This window comes from Ammospiza caudacuta, chromosome 1 (assembly GCF_027887145.1).
Source record: "Ammospiza caudacuta isolate bAmmCau1 chromosome 1, bAmmCau1.pri, whole genome shotgun sequence".
Classification (NCBI taxonomy): domain Eukaryota; kingdom Metazoa; phylum Chordata; class Aves; order Passeriformes; family Passerellidae; genus Ammospiza; species Ammospiza caudacuta.
Window position 1 is genome coordinate 93,264,908 of NC_080593.1, and position 17,123 is coordinate 93,282,030.

The 17,123-nt window shown below is 40.1% G+C and overlaps 1 protein-coding gene across 1 annotated transcript in view; it reads left to right on the forward strand.

Annotated features, from left to right (window-relative positions):
• CTNNAL1 (catenin alpha like 1) overlaps positions 1 to 17,123 on the forward strand; it is a 57,347-nt gene that overhangs the window by 10,540 nt on the left and 29,684 nt on the right. Inside the window, exons 2-3 of the mRNA XM_058801995.1 lie at positions 10,315 to 10,504; positions 16,613 to 16,800. Coding sequence (XP_058657978.1) covers positions 10,315 to 10,504; positions 16,613 to 16,800 — 378 coding nt within the window. The remainder of the gene's footprint in view (positions 1 to 10,314; positions 10,505 to 16,612; positions 16,801 to 17,123) is intronic.

The following is a 17,123-nucleotide window of genomic DNA, read 5'->3' on the forward strand; positions in this document are numbered from 1 at the left end:
AAATAAGTGTGTTGTCCCTGCTACATCCTTTATTACAATGTCTGAGTTTTTAGTTCCACAACAGTAGTGATTTTTTGAATAAGCAGCTCAGAGCTGGCTCAGGCATTGTTTGCACAAGCAGTACAAGGTTAGGTACATTAACAATAGCAGGTCAGAGGGAAAAGCCAGAATTACTGTTTGCCAGTCTCTGGTTTTGAGGTTATCTGATTATGTTAGTAAATAGAGTTATTTCTGATACTTGCATCTCTCTGGTGCTGAAAACATGTCTGCATCTGTTTTAACCACATCTGAAAGTACACTTTAAACAATGAACTTCCCTCTGAGTTGGATTTTCTTGGGCTTAACCTTGCCCAGGCTTTCTAGGTGTGGAATGAAGAGCAGAAATTGCTTTGTTTATAAAATCTAGCTGTTTGGGAAAGAAAATACTGAAGGGCAACAGGAGGGGAGGAAAATGTACTGCCTGGTATGCCCTGAAACCCAATTATTTGGTCTACTAGACAGTACTCACCTTTTCTAGTGATGTAGTTGTGCATTTCAAACTTCAAGACAGCAGTTGAGTTAGAAAGCCAGTTTTACTTCTGATCACATTTTGTAATCGTGAATGCATATTTCATAATGTCCAGTGTGCTTTTTGATGCACATACTCAGTTTTCAGAAGAAGTTAAGTTGGACCTTGTTTGAAAAACTATCTTTGCCAACTCATGTCAGGTTGCTCAAAGGTACAAATTTTGGTGCCAGCTCAGTCTGTGAACATGCATGCATCTCTTAAAAAAGGGAAGAAATGTTGAATTTGAATTGTCTGAAAATGATGAGCTTTTTCATGGTCACTCATTGCTACAGAAATTTTGAAGACTCCTTTTTTAGGTGAATGGTGGGGCAGTCCTCTGACTTGTGTACTATGTGGGAATAAGAGTAAACAAGGTACCTTTGATCATTGGTTAAGCCTCACTAAGGATTTTCCAGTGATTGGTCTCCTCTTCCATGTGTGGAAAAAAGAGGATAGCAGCAATGGATGTTGGTTGTTGTGTACTTTTCTGCTTCACCTCTGCAGATCAGTGGGGATCCCTGGTTTTAAGGAGTCTGTGAAAAGAGAGTATTAAAAAGAAAGCAAATTTCTCCTCTAAAAGTAGGGTACTTTAATAACATCATTAATTTAATCTTCTATATCAAGAATCCACAGGCTACAAAAATAGTGAGCCGTGTTCATTCCTTTTTTTCCCCTCTGATCCTACTTTTCACAATTACAAAATAAAAATTGGAAATAATTTAATCCTGTGGGGGGGAAAAAAGTCCTGAAATTTTCAGGTTCTTGTTGCTTTGAAAAAAAATAAAAACACAAAAAACCAAACAAAGAAAAAATCTACTACGCAATCTCTAAACCCAAAATAACCCTGGAGGAAATAAATTGGTGTCATCAAATTGCTGCACTGCATTGGAACAAGTTCATCTATATCACATTTTAGCTAATAATTTTCTCAATGCTGTTTGGTTTGGAACTTGAAGTTTAAAAGTTCCTCGGTTTTCTAGGAATGCATTCAGCACAAAGAAAGGTTATTCACTGCTATAGTACACTCTTGTTCTGAGTTGAATTCTTTCTTTTGATCTCTTAAGAATTTCAAGAATGTCTAACAAGTACGTAGCAGTGGTACTAATAATCTGAGGTGCCTATTTGAATTTGAAGTTGTACTCTTTCCTGGTGAACTTTACAAAGAGTAGATTTTAAGTGTGGATTTGAAGGAGGTGAAGAGGACTGTTTTCACCTCTTGCAGATAGTATTTCTATCTGGTGAAGGTATTGTGCTTGTGAGAAGCATACAATTAGGTATTGTGGTGTTTTAAAATTTAATGTACAGTTTGTAGTAGTTTGCTAGCTGGAAATCTGGCTACAAGTGCATTATAGCTCGTGTTGCATTTGCTTGTTTAACTCTCATGATCTTTTGTAGGCAAGCATGTGGAGGACTGGGATATAAGATATTAGGTGAGGTACCCCAGTGATGTGAGCTGGTAAGGCTGTTCCTGTTGTGCTTGGCAGCTCCTGCTTGTCGCTGCAGGTCATGGATTGTTCCTTCTTCCTTTTCAGAGGTGGCTTACCAGCTTCTTAGACACTGCATGTGCAAGATTGCCTGAGGCTCTGCTAAGCATGTTAGCATTTGCCCACAGATAAGTGAACCAGCCTACAGGTTGTTAAAGTTGTTTATTTAATTTGCTTCCCTGAAGGTTTTTATAAAAGATGTGTGTAAAACTAATGAGAAGATACTTTCAAAAAGTCTCCAGGTTAAGTTACAGTGCCACAAGTCTCAATGCCACAAGTCTAAGTACTCAGCAGTCTTGGATATGCAGTGCATTTGTGCTGCTATTCTAAACATCAGTCCAGAGGGACTATGAGGAAAATTCATAAATGGGGGTAACTGGATTTCATCACTTCATGGAAGCTGTCTCCAAAGTGTTGACTCAGCATCCTGAATGTCTGTGTGACTTCTACAAAAGAGTTGATTGTCCATTTGCAAAATAACACGTAGAAGAAACTGTTCTGGTTTGATAGTCCATAAAGCAGGGACAAATGTCAGAAATAATGTTTTCATCATAAAAAAAAAAAATGGGTTCTTACAGTTAACTAGTGCATTAGTAATTAGCAACCTTTGAAAACTTTTGAAATTGAGTTTCTGCAAAGTTTATTTGCTGAATTTTTCTACAAAATTAAATATGAATAGAAGGATACGAATTTTCTGATTCCAAAAATCCACACACTAGGTGAACTAAAAAAAAAAAGTTAGTGCTTGAAATTGTACAAACTGTTTAAGATTTCTGTTAGTGCCTGGACAGGCCCCTTATCTTAACAGACTTTTGTCTTCTAGGGCAGGTAAGCAGGTAGTCCTTGTTCACTTCCTAAGATCCCTGAGGCTCATGTTGCGATGAGGCATCTGTGTGGCAGTTCTGCTTGTAGCCCTTATGGACAGGATGTCAGATGGCAGCTGCTGCTTCTCTCTCTCTGACGCATGGTTGTATTCCATAGCAGGTGTGGGTGTTGGAACAACGTGTGCTGCTCTCTGGCTGGCTGAGTCTGAAGACCTGATCCTCCTCAAGGACTGTGCAAGACCTAATGAGAGACAGTACCTAAAATGTAATATTAGAAGATCCTCTCTACCCCCAAACTCAAGATGAGCTAATGAAAGTACAAAGTGAAAGTACAAGCAGCGTGGGAAAGGCCTTTCTGACCAAGATTTCTATGTGTTGTATTAAATGCAACTAAATTTACCTTACAGCACTCTTCTTTTAGGGCTTTGTAGCTTCTTTCCCAGTATGTAGTGCTATTACATTTTCTTAGCAAAGACTGTTCATTCCTGGAATTACTTTTTTTTTTAAGAACCAAATTTTCTACCATTATAAAGTTAATGGAAGGTAGGAAGCAGAAAATACACAAAACGGAAGAGGAGCTTTTACTGTAAGGCAGCTAATCCTCATTGTATAGAGATAAGGTCTTGAATTTTTTCTAGCAGGAATGCTGATCAATATAGAATTAAAGAATTGATGGCCTGGGTTAGAAGAGACCTTAAATGTCATCTAGTTCCAATCTCCCTGTACATCTTCCAGTAGATCAGGTTGCTCAGGGCCCCATCCAGCCTGGCCTTGAACACTTCCAGGGATAGGGCATCCACTTCTCTGGGCAATGTGTTCCAGTGCCTCACCATGCTGAGAGTAAAGATTTTTTTTCCTAATACCTAATCTAAACATATTCCTTTTCAGTTTGAAGCCATTCCCCCTTGTGCTGTCACTACATGCCCTTGTAGTAGCCCCTCTCCATTTTTCCTATAGGCTCTTGTCACTCACTTTGAGTGAAGTCACTCAAAGCCTTCACTTTTCCAGGGTGAGTAGGAGTGTGTTGGGTTTGTGTGGCAAGGTTTTAGTACTGGGGAGACTACAGGGGTGGCTTTTGTGAGAAGCTGCCAGAAACTTCCCCCATGTCTGACAGGACCAATGTTAGATGGCTCCAAAATGGACCCACTGGCCCAGGCCAATGGTGGGTCCATCTTGGAGTCAGGGATGGTGGTAACATCTCTGGGATAATGTGTTTAAGGGTAGGGAAAAGGTATTGTGCAGAAGTAATTGCAGCCAGAGAAGAGAGGAGTGATAATATGAGACAATTCTACAGACACCAAAGTGTGCTGTAGTGCTCCAGTTGCAGGACTAGAGATTCCCTTGCAGGCTGTGGCCTTGTGGAGATGAGCTGATGTTGGAGCAGGTTTCCTGACAGGACTTGTGATCCCAAGGAGCACCTTTGCTGGAGCAGCCTGTGGGAGGGACCCATGCTGGAGCAGTTAGTGAAGAACTGCAGCCCATGGGAAGGAATGTGCGTGAGAAGTTCATAGAGGACTGTCTTCCCTGGGACAGAATGCTGGAGCAGGGGAAGGAAACCTCTTGCTGAAGAGGAAGCAGCAGAAGAAACAGCATGTGAGGAACTGATCACAGCCCCCATTCCCTGTCTCCTTGTGCTGCTGGGGGAAAGGAGGTAGAGAATCAGGAATAAAGGCCAGGAGGGAGGGGTAGAGGGAAGGTATTTTTAAGATGTGTTTTAGTTCTCTCAATCCTACTCTGATTTGATTGGTCATAAATTCATTTCATTTCCCCAGGCAGAGGCTATTTATGCTGTGATGGTAACTGGTGAGTGAGCTCTCCCTTCCTTATCTCAGCCCACAAGCCTTTTATTATATTTTCTCTCCCTTTTCCTGCAGGAGGGGAATGATGGAATGGCTTTGGTGAGCACCTGGCATCCAGACAGGGTCAACCCACCACACAAGAGGCAGTAAAAAATATTACTCTTGAGATTCTAAATCATCCTGCATACAGTGTGGGTACTTTCCTAGGGAGAGAGGTAGGCAGGATGTCTTCCAAACATGATTTGCCAGTTTAACTCTTGTGTTTGTAGCAGGGGCTGTGAAATAGCTATGTTTCCTCTGGTTTTATTTATAGATGTCTATAAATACTTCCTGAAACCCGGTCTCTTTAAGTATCACTTAATTCTGTCATGCAAGACTTAATTACACTGACAATAAATAGACATTAGAATATTTTTAGCTAAGCATGCTGTCATGATGCTTCCTGAGCATGAAGCATATAATGACTTAAATGTCAGTATCTGAAGGCCCTCAAAAAGATCTGAAAACAGCTGCTCAAAAATTGCCACAACTGAGCTTGTTTCCTTAAATACGAAGTACATCTTGATACATTATGGCTATATCTGTTAGTTTTGGTAAAGTTTTTGAGAAAAGGCCATTATTTTTCTGTGGCTTCTCATAACAAGTGAAAAAAGAATGTAGCTGACAGATTCTTGAGGCACTCCTTAAACTGATTGTCTCAAATCTCAGATAAACATTCCATGGAAATATTGTGAGAGCTCTCATTAAACAGAAGGTGAGTACCATCAAAAGGACTGTTTCCTTTCTAGGACCTGATCAGTAAATCCTTAAGTAAACAGCATGTAACGTATTGCTCTTGTTCAAAGAGACTTGCAGGTAATCTTTTCAGCTGCTACCTCCTGTCCAAACATCACAGATGTTGGTGACTAGGAAATACATGATCAAAATATAACAGATTAAATATTTGGGAGGTGTTAAGCTTGAGGGAGGCCTTAGATGATGTTCTTGGACTTGGCAGGTGTTTCCTTCATTAAAAAAAACCCTAAAACACAATAATAGTTGTAGTCTGGTTCCAGCTGGATGGACTGCAGGGGGAAAAGCAATTTCTTGTAATCTGAAACATCTGAAATGTTGCAAGTTTTATTAGTTCGGTTTTTATAGGCTCTTAGGGTTTTCTTTGGTTGGTTGTTGCAGAGAAAATTCCTTGTTAAGTTTCTTCTGGTCTTTCCTTTTCTCCCTTTAACTTGTCTATTTTTTTATCTTTGTTTTAAGCATTGCTTAAAATTAAGGAGCAAAGCCTTTGCTTATTCTTTATTTTAGAAGTCTTTCTTATTGGCCCATGAATGCTCCCTGTTGTATTTGTGTTCTGAGGCAATTATTATTGAGTGCTGGAATGGTTAAATAATCTTTGCCCTGCTTATTAGCATCACAGTTTCGTTCAGTTTGTCACTTAATGTACTAGTAAAATTCCTCTCCTTGCTAAGTTAAGATCTTGTTCTTTTTTTAACCCTGACTGTTAATTACAAGCTCAATTAAGTCTTGAAAAAGAATCCTAAACTGCAGTTGCCATTACCTTTGCTTTTTCAAAACTTCACTTGACATGGAGGATGTACTTGTCACTCTTAGCACTCTGTGAGGGAATGAGAATGCATAATTCTGAAAAATCTTTTTCATTGTTTGTAGAGCAGTGTTTTCTGCAGGTGGCAGGCTATGAGGAGCCCATCTTGTATCTGAACAGCCTTCTTCATGCCTTTGACATTATTACATTTGGTTTATGTGTAACTCAAGTTTCTAGAACCAAACCCAGCCCTTTTTTCTTTAACTGATCAATATTTCATATCTTTCCCTTTCTTTTATCATGGCCTACCTACTTCTATTTCAGGGCTGGGTTTGGTTTAGTTGTTTTTATTGGAAACATCTTATGCAAATCTATATCAGTATAGGCTACATTTGCTACATAATTTGATCCTTCTGGAAAGAGGTGTTACACGAAGCTGTTTGCTGTGATGTTTTAAACTTCTTGACCAACTTCTGATTTGGTTGTTTTAGCTCACAATGGTGGTTTTTAGCTGTCAATCCATACAGTTTTTGGACTTACCTGAAAAAAGTTTGGAGCTCAACCACTTTCCTCCATTCCAATGTATAGTTACTACACTGGCCCTAAGTTAGCCAGTCTGAGAAGAAATTATATTGCCCAGCTAAAAATTCATTATTCCAGGAGGTATTTTCAAAGCCTCTGTTGCTGTGTATAACTGTAGATTGAGTTTAATCTTCATATACAAGCTACTCAAGTGGGTGTCTAGAGTAGGCCATAGAATCAGAGAATGGTTTGGGTTAAAAGGGACCTTTCAAGACCATTTAGTTCCACCCTCCTGCTGTGGGTAGGGATACTTTCCACTAGACCAGGTTGCTCAAAGCCCCAGGTTGTTCAGACTACCTGGCCTTGAACTCTTAAAATGATGGGGCTTCCACGGCTCAGGGAAATTGTTCCAATGCCTCATCGGCTTCATGGTAAAAAAATTCCCTCCTTAAGTCCAGTCAGAATCTACCCTCTTTTAGTTTAAAATGTCAACCTCTCTACTTCACTACAGGCCTTGGTAAAAAGTCTTTCCTAATCTTCTTCTAAGCCACCTTTAAATGTTAACAGGCTGCTGTGAGGTCTCCCTGGAGCCTTCTGCAGGCTGAACCACCCCAGCCCTCTCTGCCTGTCATGGTCAGAGGGTGCTCCATCCCTCTGGCCATCTTCATGGCCCTCCTCTGAGCTGTCTTCAATAGGTCCATGTCCTCCTTCTGTTGGGGATCCCAGAGCTGTACACCCCTCTCGAGGTGGGTCTCACCAGAGTAGAGGGGCAGAATCCCCTCCTTCAGCCTGCTGGCCACGCTGCTTTTGAGGCAGCCCAGGATACAAGCACATTGTTTGCTCCCATCCAGTTTTTCTTGCACCAATACCCCCAAGTCATTTTCTGCTGGGCTGTTCCAAATCCATTCATCCCCCAGCCTGCATTGGTACTGTGCATTGTCCCAGCCCCAGTGCAAGACCTTGTGTTTAGCCTTGTTGAACTTCATGAGGTTAAGATGACACTGGTGATAAGACCTGTCAAAACAGCTGCTTATTCTTGTTTAACCTTGGCAGGGGGACTAGAGGGGTTGTGTTTTTTTGCTGCAAAAACTATGATGCCCTCTGAAAAGAGTGCAAAAGAAATGATAGAATTGTAAAAGGCACTCATGTTCCTGAGAGTGTTTTGTAAGACTTTAATAAAGGAATTTAAGCTGTGATATCTTTATGGTTTTTATTATTTGCATACCTCTGCAGTAACATGGGAATTAAAATAAATGCCCTTGATGATTTGTAAGAGACAGTGGGATTCCTTTCACTCTGCAGTGTTATTTGCATATGTATTTTTTTTCAGGGTTATGCAGAACATGTTTAAACTTCTACTGGTGTAAAATGTTGTGGGAGGTAAACTTGCAGCCAGCATGTAAACTTGCAGTTTGTTTTAGGCCAGTGTTATTTTACATGTACTTCTGAGAAGTCAGTAACTGTACGAATGTAATACTAATCCACTATGGGTTGCTGTTTACTTAAAAACAAGTTGAAGAAACAAAGTTGTGACCCTCTGTTCAGTTTGGTTTTCTTCAGTGTTTGGACTAATCCTCTCAGTTGGCTTGCTAGCAGTGCCTATTCAAGAATTCACCAGCTGGCACTGTTAGATTAGCTGCTGACAGGTATTTTTAAAATTCTGTATACCTGAAGTACCTACAACGCAGGAATTCAGGAGAGCTGTGTAGTGCAGTTGTTTATACCATGAATTTCACGTAGGTCTGAATTTCCACTAAAGTGATGGTAATTGTTTGCTTTGAGGAATGTCATTCCTCATTTAAAATTAATTTGAAGATGTTCAGATGTTTCCTCAGTTTACTCTCTATTAAGAATGTTTTCATTGTAGGAAGATCTTTTCACTGGAAAGGTATCCAAGGTTCATAGGCTTCGGAGTTGAAGTTTGGTCATCCAGGGGTCTCTTACAGGGACAGATCTGTTGAATGAACTGTATGGCTTTCCTTTAGACCTTTTGGCTTAAGTAGGGCATATATAAGAAGGCAGTGGGCAGACAATGCATTTCTGTACTGATGTTTTGTACCAGAATAAAATATTCTTACATCTCATAGCAGTTCTTCCATAGGGAAGCACTGTTCTCAGGTTTTTTGGGTTTTTTATTTTTCTTGTGTGTGCAAAGCGCTCTATGTATGTTGATATCTCCTATTGCAAAGAGTTTATTACTGGAAACTTGGCTAAGCCAGCTCTTGGCATTCCAAACAAGCCTCAGCAAGGTGTTAAACACCACCACTCTTTTTTTCCAAATCATTGATCAAATCATGAAGCAGAACAGTTTCTGCTATGCCCTTGAATATGTAGTGAGCATTACAGATACAGCTTGTATGCTCCTGTCCCACCACAGGCTTGCCTGGTGGGAGAATGAGTGAATGATGATTTATGTCTTCTTGAGGAGCAGCAAAGACATCTGTGATCAAGCTGATAGAGCTGAGATGTTCAGACATTTAGGTAATTGAGGTAATTTTGGGATTCTTTAAAGAGACATCTTTGAGCTCCTGGGGATGTGGCTTACAGTGGAGTTCTGTGGCCATTTTAAACTATATTCCCTCTGAAAGGAGTGCTCCTGCCCATCTTCCCTCAGGCTGGACTGTTTCCCTTTTGTCACCAAGAATATTCATGAAGCTGTGCAGTGAACCAGACTGGGGACCTGATAATGGGAAAAACTAAAACAACAAGCATCATCTCCACAGCTGAGGTTTAACCCATATCAGATAAATGCTTTGCAAACATGAGAGTGGGAGCCAAGGACAGGCAGGACTATTTTTGTTGGGTTTTTATGCTAGTTTAGGATGTTAGAAACTATAGAGTTTAATTTCTCTCCTGCTTCTCACTGGAAAATAATTGTAGAAAAAATGTAAAGCCCATGTTTGTAATGCAGTTTATAGTCACTTAATTGTGAGTTGCAGGATTGCTCACTGTTCTCTGATGCCTTGGTTCAGAAGGTGCTTCTGCAATCCTGCCTTTCTTCTCTGTGAGGGGATAGGATGTCTTTGTTTCCTCATGTTTGTTGTTTTGGACAAATCTTCAGTCTACTACAGCCAGCATGCAGCTGATCTCTAGTCCATGTGATCCAGGAGGGAATGTGTAGCACTTTGCAGTGGGCAGAAGAGCCAAGTCAGGAGTGCAAAATAGGAATGTCCTCAAATTGTTTCACTGATAACTTGTATCAAAGTAGCAACCTTTTTCTAAATTCTAGGAAACATGTGTAATTGAGGATGTTTAAGTTGTGAGTATGGTGGATATTTTAATGAGGAGAGGGCTATGTGTGTAGTTTGAAAGGCTGTTGAGACCCAGGACAGTTTATTTTAATACTGCAAATGGGGAGTGGAATAAAAAAAAAATCCTTCTTTTCATGTGAGATAAACTGAGCAGATGAGCAACCTTAATTGCACTTCAATGTTGTTTTCATTCTCTGAGAAGTTAAATGATGCTTCATGACACAACACAAAACTGAATTTTATTAGTGAAGTACTGTGGAAGTCTACTATTGAGTTCAATTCAACAATTCAAAACTTTCCCTCAGTACTAAAGTTAAAATGTTCTAATAAATCACTATTCTTGCTTGCAGATAACCACTCTTATTAATCATAAGGATAAACCAAAGCGCTCCGACAAGACTCTGCAGGCAATCCAGCGAGTGGGCCAGGCCGTTAACCTGGCAGTTGGGAGATTTGTTACTGTGGGTGAGGCCATCGCCAACGAAAACCATGAGCTGAAGGAGGAAATGAGTGTTGCTTGCATCGAGGCAAGGAGAGCAGGTATGGAGTTACTCATGAAATTGTACTGGTACCATTTTTGGCATGCTATTTTTAGTGTCAGGCATAATGTAAGAACTTCATTATTTAATTGCTTAACTTTCCTCTGCTGGTTCATTCAAGGCCTAATCTGTTCCCTGATTTTGTCACTTACTTAAATTGCTGTCATCTTACGAATAGGGAATGGAATTGTGTGTTGGCTTTGATTTTTATGGGATCATTTGCCTCAAGGAATTACCTGACTGCTCTTTTTTTATGATGTTACGACAGACAAAGAGCAGAGTGTTGGGAGTACAACTTTAGAGTTTATTGCTGCCAAGTTAAAACAGTGGAGTATTTTAAGTTATTTGAGTGTTAAGCTATTGAGGTCACTGCATTCCAAATCTCAGTGTCTGAATGAAGGTCAGCGTCAACCCATATTTCATCAGGACTCAGTAAGATGACTCACATCAGTCATCTGATGACTCCCCTCACTAGACTGAAAATCATATTGTGCTTGCCTTTTTGCTGGATTCAAGTTTTGTTGCAAACTTGCTGTGTGTATGAATTGAATGTGAAGTGTGGATAATTGAGTTGCCTGCTGTCACTCTCCTTCCCCCAGAAGACTCTGTTTAGGCCGATAGGGAATTGCATTCTGTGATGCTGTAGGACAATGCCAGTGTCATGCTAAAAACTGCTTTCCTAGATACTAAATACTATTCCTTGCCTAATATTTCAGTGGCCATCAGTAAATGCATATTCTTAGATCTGCAGTGAAGGCTTCAATATGACATCTAGCAGTGTGTTCCTTTTGTTGTTAGTGGGGTAAGGTTTTGTTTTTGCTTTCAAATACCTTTGGATTATGGGAAATTCTACTTGAAGCTTTCCCAGTTTGAGCAGGTGGATGAGCCTGCAAGTGTGATACACATTCTGCTTGCTGTGGCTTCAGGGAGACAATCTTGACTTTCTGTTGTGGGGACAAATAAATGACCCTTCAACAACCCTTTATCATGTCTTGATTTACTGCATTATGGAGCAATATTCTGCTCCAAGATGTGGATTACTGTACTTGAAACTGATCTGTTAAGTTAAAAAGGAGGCTTGGGTGGCTGTTTGGTTTTTATCTTTGAAATTACCTCAGAGTTCTGAAAAACTTGTCTTTGCTGACCTAACTGGTGTACGTCTTGTTGGATCACTGTTCTGACCTCAAACTTTGGGGATGCAGTTCATACTATTATTTGTGATTAAATGAAAAAAGAAGCTTAGAAATTGGGCATGGTGCTGTAGGAAATCTTCTGAAAATCTCTTAACAATGAGTTGCCATGTCTAGAAACATGCTGCTGACGAATGATTGTTCTTGTGATTTGAAGGACTATTCTGGATAAACTTTAGACTGAAAATTCTAGTTGCTCCAGTAAACTTGGCTGCAAACAGAAGTGTCCTAATTTTAAAACATTCCATTCATTATGTGAAGCATGTGTTTTCTCTTCAGAGATCCAAGTAAAATGCTGACAAGACAAAATTGCCAAAGTTCACATCGATAATCTCAGCTGCTGGGAGAGCAGTGCAGTCTGAATCTCTATTTTTTGACTTGCCAGTTATGCTGTGGTTAAGTACTTTTTTCTCCCTATCACTGTATGCAGGAGGAGCTCAGAATCTAAAATTAGCCTGCAATACTTTATTCCAGCAAAAGACTATAGTTCTTTTGTATTGAAAGTTTTATTTCCTGTTATGCAGTAATAGCCTCAGTCTAGACGAGTGAAGATATGGCCTGTTTACATTTCTGTCAGCCTCACGTTTACTTTGGCATGGCTCACTTGTTCCTTGCATTTGAGATCTAACTTACAGCTTACATGGAAAATTCAGTATAGCAAACATGTTTGCTCCTGGTTATTTGTTTGATGGAGGATTTTTTGTGCCAGTAGTGTCTCTGTGGACTGTTCAGTGTTGGACACAGTAACAAAGTCCTTTGAGTGGGTAAACGTCCTCTGAACTCCATTTCTGATCATGATTACTCAAGTGCCATTTTTAATAACTTTGGTGTTCCCAAGCATGCCAAAAAATTTCCTGGACAATTATAGCCAAGAATATGTTCTGTATTAATGAAACCCTATGTTCTGAGGGCATAGGCAGCAGAAAGCCTTTTCTCTTTAGGGCAGGGAATCTGGTAGAGCTGTTCATACTTCTTTTTACCCAATAAATTAGATTGTGTCTTAGGAATGGAGATTTTACAAGGCATAAAAGATTTCAACACAAAACGATTTAGAACATTAAGCATCTCAATTTCTGAGAAGAGTAGGGAGTCTTTAAATCAATTGCATATTCTGCAGAGACTTTGAAGGATGACAGATGTTGTATCTGTTTCTTGAGAAGGGTATAATCAGTGATTTGAAATGTTTCAGACTTGTTATGACTATTTCCTTGTAATAAACCTTGTAATTTGATTGACTCAAAATAGAATCCTAAAACACTGCAGAGGGTCATGTAGCAGATTTTGGGTAACATTATTCTTACACTGTGTCAATGTTTACAGTGACAGTATAGTAGTGGAATTTAACTTACAGAAGCACATTTTAGATGCCCATCTGTGATTTTTTTTTTTTTTTTTGTCTTCTTTTTCTGTCTAAAAACTAGGAAAGACTGGCTAATTTAAAAGAGAAAGCACATGTCAGGAATAAGTGTCATAGCTTTTCCAGTATTCTCTGCCAGTATTCTAGCCCTAAAGGAAGACGTGGAGTAAAATAAAAGTAATAAATAGCTCTCTGCTATTTTTGCTTTGGTTTTAGTACAGAGAGAGCTAAATTAAGAAGGCTGAAAAATGGAAATTTAAATGGATAAATGGAATCACAGAATAACTGAAGTTGTAAGGATCATTTTAACTCCCAAGAATGGAGATCATGCAATTTCTTGTACACTGCTCATTTCTTACCTCTTTCTTCTGCCCTTACATAAGAGTGTTAGACTACCTTTGGTGTGGCCAAAGTATTTTCTTACATCTTGTTCCATCACCAGGGATCAGTCTGTCTGTGTCTCCATACCTGCCCCCTAGGGGGATAGATGTAGAGCACAGAAAGCTCTGCCACTGACCTTCTCTTCTTGGGGCAGAATAAACTTCCCCCCTTCAAGTTCTCCCCTTATATCACTCGCTCCAGTGTGTCAGCTGAGATGTTGAGGAGCCCAGAAGTGGACATGGTGCTCCAGATGCTGCCTCACAAGTGACAAAAGGAAGGGAAGAATCATTTCTGCAGCCTTCCACATGCAGTTGGCCATTCATTATGGCTGACTCCTGTTCAACTCTTTGTTGCCCCCCATGTCTTTCCCTACAAAGATTCCCTGTTGACATCTGATCTCAGCATGTAGGGCTGAGTGGTGTTACCCTGGCCCAGATGTGGTATTTACTGCCCTTGTTAGACTTCAGAGATTTTCTATCAGATCTTTTTTTTTCAGTCTGTTCCTCTGTCTAGCAGCCCTGCCCTCCTCAGTATCAGACACTCCCCCACTTTGGTATTGTTCACACACTTGCTGAGCATGCTGAGTAATCATCCAGGGAATAGTTTGGATGACTCCTGTCAGTCCCAGAGGTACACCACTGGAAATATTCTGCCCAGTGAACTTTGTACCTGTTATCAGCATCCCCAAGCCCATCAGGTTCATTTTCTACCCACCTCTTTGTTCACTTAGTCCATATCCCTAGATGAAGCTGTAAGGAAACTCTGGGAGATCATGGCAGGGGCTATGCTGAAGCTGAGATGCACAGCATTCATTACTTCTTTTTTTATAAACAGTGTCATTTTATGGTAAAAGGCACTCAGATCAATAAGGCACTATTCACCTTGGCAGGTCTGTGATGGCTCTTCCTGATTGTTTTGTTCAGCTTAATGTGGTAATGTCTTCCAAGATTATTTTAGTGGTAATCCTGGAGGCTGATGTGAGGCTGACTAGCCCACAATAACCTGATTTTTTTCTTGTTAACGTTCTTTGACATGGATGTGACAATTGTGTTTCTATCATTAGAAATATCACCCAATTGTCATAATCTGTCAGTCATGATAGAAGAATTGCAGTGACAGTAAACTGTTTCTTTGACATGCTCAGATGTGTTTTAGGGACTGGTGTATGCCCAGCTGGGTACAGCTTCCCTAGCTCCATCTCTTTACCCTAACAGGTCTTGTTCCTCTTAGCTTACTCCCAGGGCTTAATTCCTGTCCCTGTAGTTGCAGATCTCTAGGTAGGGAAGGAAGCCTTTGTTCTGTTACCAGAAGTCTTGAGTTTCTGTGGCTGTCTGGAGCTTTTAGCAGGCAGATGTTGCAGGTGTTTCAGTGTTCTCTGATAACTCTTTGTATGACTAGCTGCTTCACCTATGACTTGATTCATCCTCAAGAAGGTGAATCCCATAGCATAAAAAATGGGATAATGATGTGCATCCTTTCTTGGCTGCCAAAAGAACTTTGCATTTGTTGTAATTGTTCTCTGTGGGATTCTACAGCATTTTATGTTATCACAGATACTGTGAGGTCCCAGAAATAGGTTAATCTGCTGACAAAGGTGAAAAAGTAGAGACTGGTGTGAAGTGAAATGAATTGGACTATGGAGAAGGCAATGGCCAATGTGTTTTACTGTCAAATGATCTCCTTACCTGGCTGGAGACTTGTCCTGGAGCTTCACTGGGAGTGCCTCTGGCTGCCCCTCACTCTTTGAGCTGCAGCTCTACTTTTTTAAGTCCTCTTGCTTCTATCCATTTCCAGGGCCTTCAGCTGTGGAGCTCACTGCCTCAGACTGTACCATAGTACAGTGTATTGGGGTCACTGATGATTTGGAGCATGCCTTTTGTGACCTAGCCTGGTCCCAGCAAATGTACTGGAAGTTCCTTTCCATAAAGCAATACTATTTGGGCAGCTTAAGAACCCAAGGGATTACAATTATCAGAGGAGAGAAGCATTGTGAAATGTGGAGCACTGTGGTTTGAAGGACTGTCAGGCCTTCCTTGTTCTAGAGTGTGTGGTATTTCTGGAGTACCAGAATAATTCAGGTTCTTCAAATGGGAGCACTGGCTTTATCAGGCTTTTGGAGTTATTTTGCCTGCTTAGGTGAATTACCTTTGTTGAAGTTTTGAAGATGAGTCATAGGGAATTTGATCAAATTTCCTAGATTTTATCTTTAAGGATGATCTATAAGTCAGCTGTAGGTTGGTCATCTTTTCTTGCATGCTAACAAAACTCATGTCTCAGAGCTCGCCTGAGCTCAGTCTCCCAGCAGCCCTTCTCTGGTTACAGACTAACAAATTGCTCTGTCTCTCCTCTATTGCGCTACAATCTAAGGTACTCCAGAAGATTCAATTGGATATGGTCTGTGTTTCTTTCTCAGATAAGGAAATCCATTAGCTGCAGTGGATGTAGAGTTTTTACCTGCATAAAAAATCAAAGTGGTCAATTAAGCCTTTTTAACTGTCTATCTAACTAAATCAAAGTTGAATAAAAAGATGGTGCTGAACCAAAAATCAGCACTTCCTTGCCTCTTTTCCCTTTCCTGTCTCTGACAGTGCCCTGTTTAGGGGTCCTCCTTTGAATGTAAAGTGCAGTAGTCTCATAATGCTTCAGTCATCCAAATTGTAAAGTTATGTTTGAAATCTCTTTATTATTCATGCCTGGAGACTTCTGCAGGAGTAGGAAACCTATAAATTATGGGAATGCTAATTGAAATTTGCAAAGTGCAGGGGAGTTCATAGTACTTTCTGCCTTGCTGCATCCCACTCTTCCAGTGGATTGATGCTGCAAGGGTGGGTACTGGTGTGACTTTGGCTATCAAAATCAGAAAAATACCTTCCACTAATGTTTTCTCCCTCCACACTCCCTAATTCACCCATCACTCCCCCCTCAAATAGCTGTAGATGACTGTAAGGCAATTAGTGTATGTTACAGATGGAAGAATAACGTAGTAGTGAATGGTAATCCCCATTTAAATATGGAGAGGGTGCCACCAGCAGTCAGTTGAAGGAAGTAAAGTGAAATAAAAAGAGTTGTAGATAGCTCTGAAATTGTCTTATTCCTCAAAAGTAAAAGTTAAGAATGTTTAATAGCCCAGTATCTTTCTTCTAAGTATAGAAAGTCACTTTATTTTTTTTTTTCCTTCTAGGTGAAACAATTGCACAGCTTACAGATGTGGCTAGCTTGGATCACCCAGAATCTGACAGCCACATAACAATCTTTACGGACAAAACGGGTGTGGTGAAAGCTGCAAGGTTGTTGCTTTCTTCTGTCACAAAGGTGTTGGTGTTAGCAGACAGAATTGTTATTAAGCAAATTATAACTTCCAGGAACAAGGTATTGTAGCTTCTTTTCTGTTCTGTTTAACTAACACCTGTATTCAGTGCAAAAGACTGGTGGTAAATGTGATATTGTCATTGTCTCTCTAGAGTAATTATAAAATAAAGAGATAAAATGAATGTCTTGCACATACTTGTTTACTTAGCAGGTATGTGAAAAGGGATGGCTCTCAGTAGTATTAAAATAACAATTTTCATTGATTCTGCATTTTATATCAGCCACATTTACTTATTGTGTTGGAGAAGATGCTGTGTTACTGCTTATTTAACTTTAAATTTGCTGTGAGGTGAAAAGTGTGTCTGTTGATAAAATGGTCAATA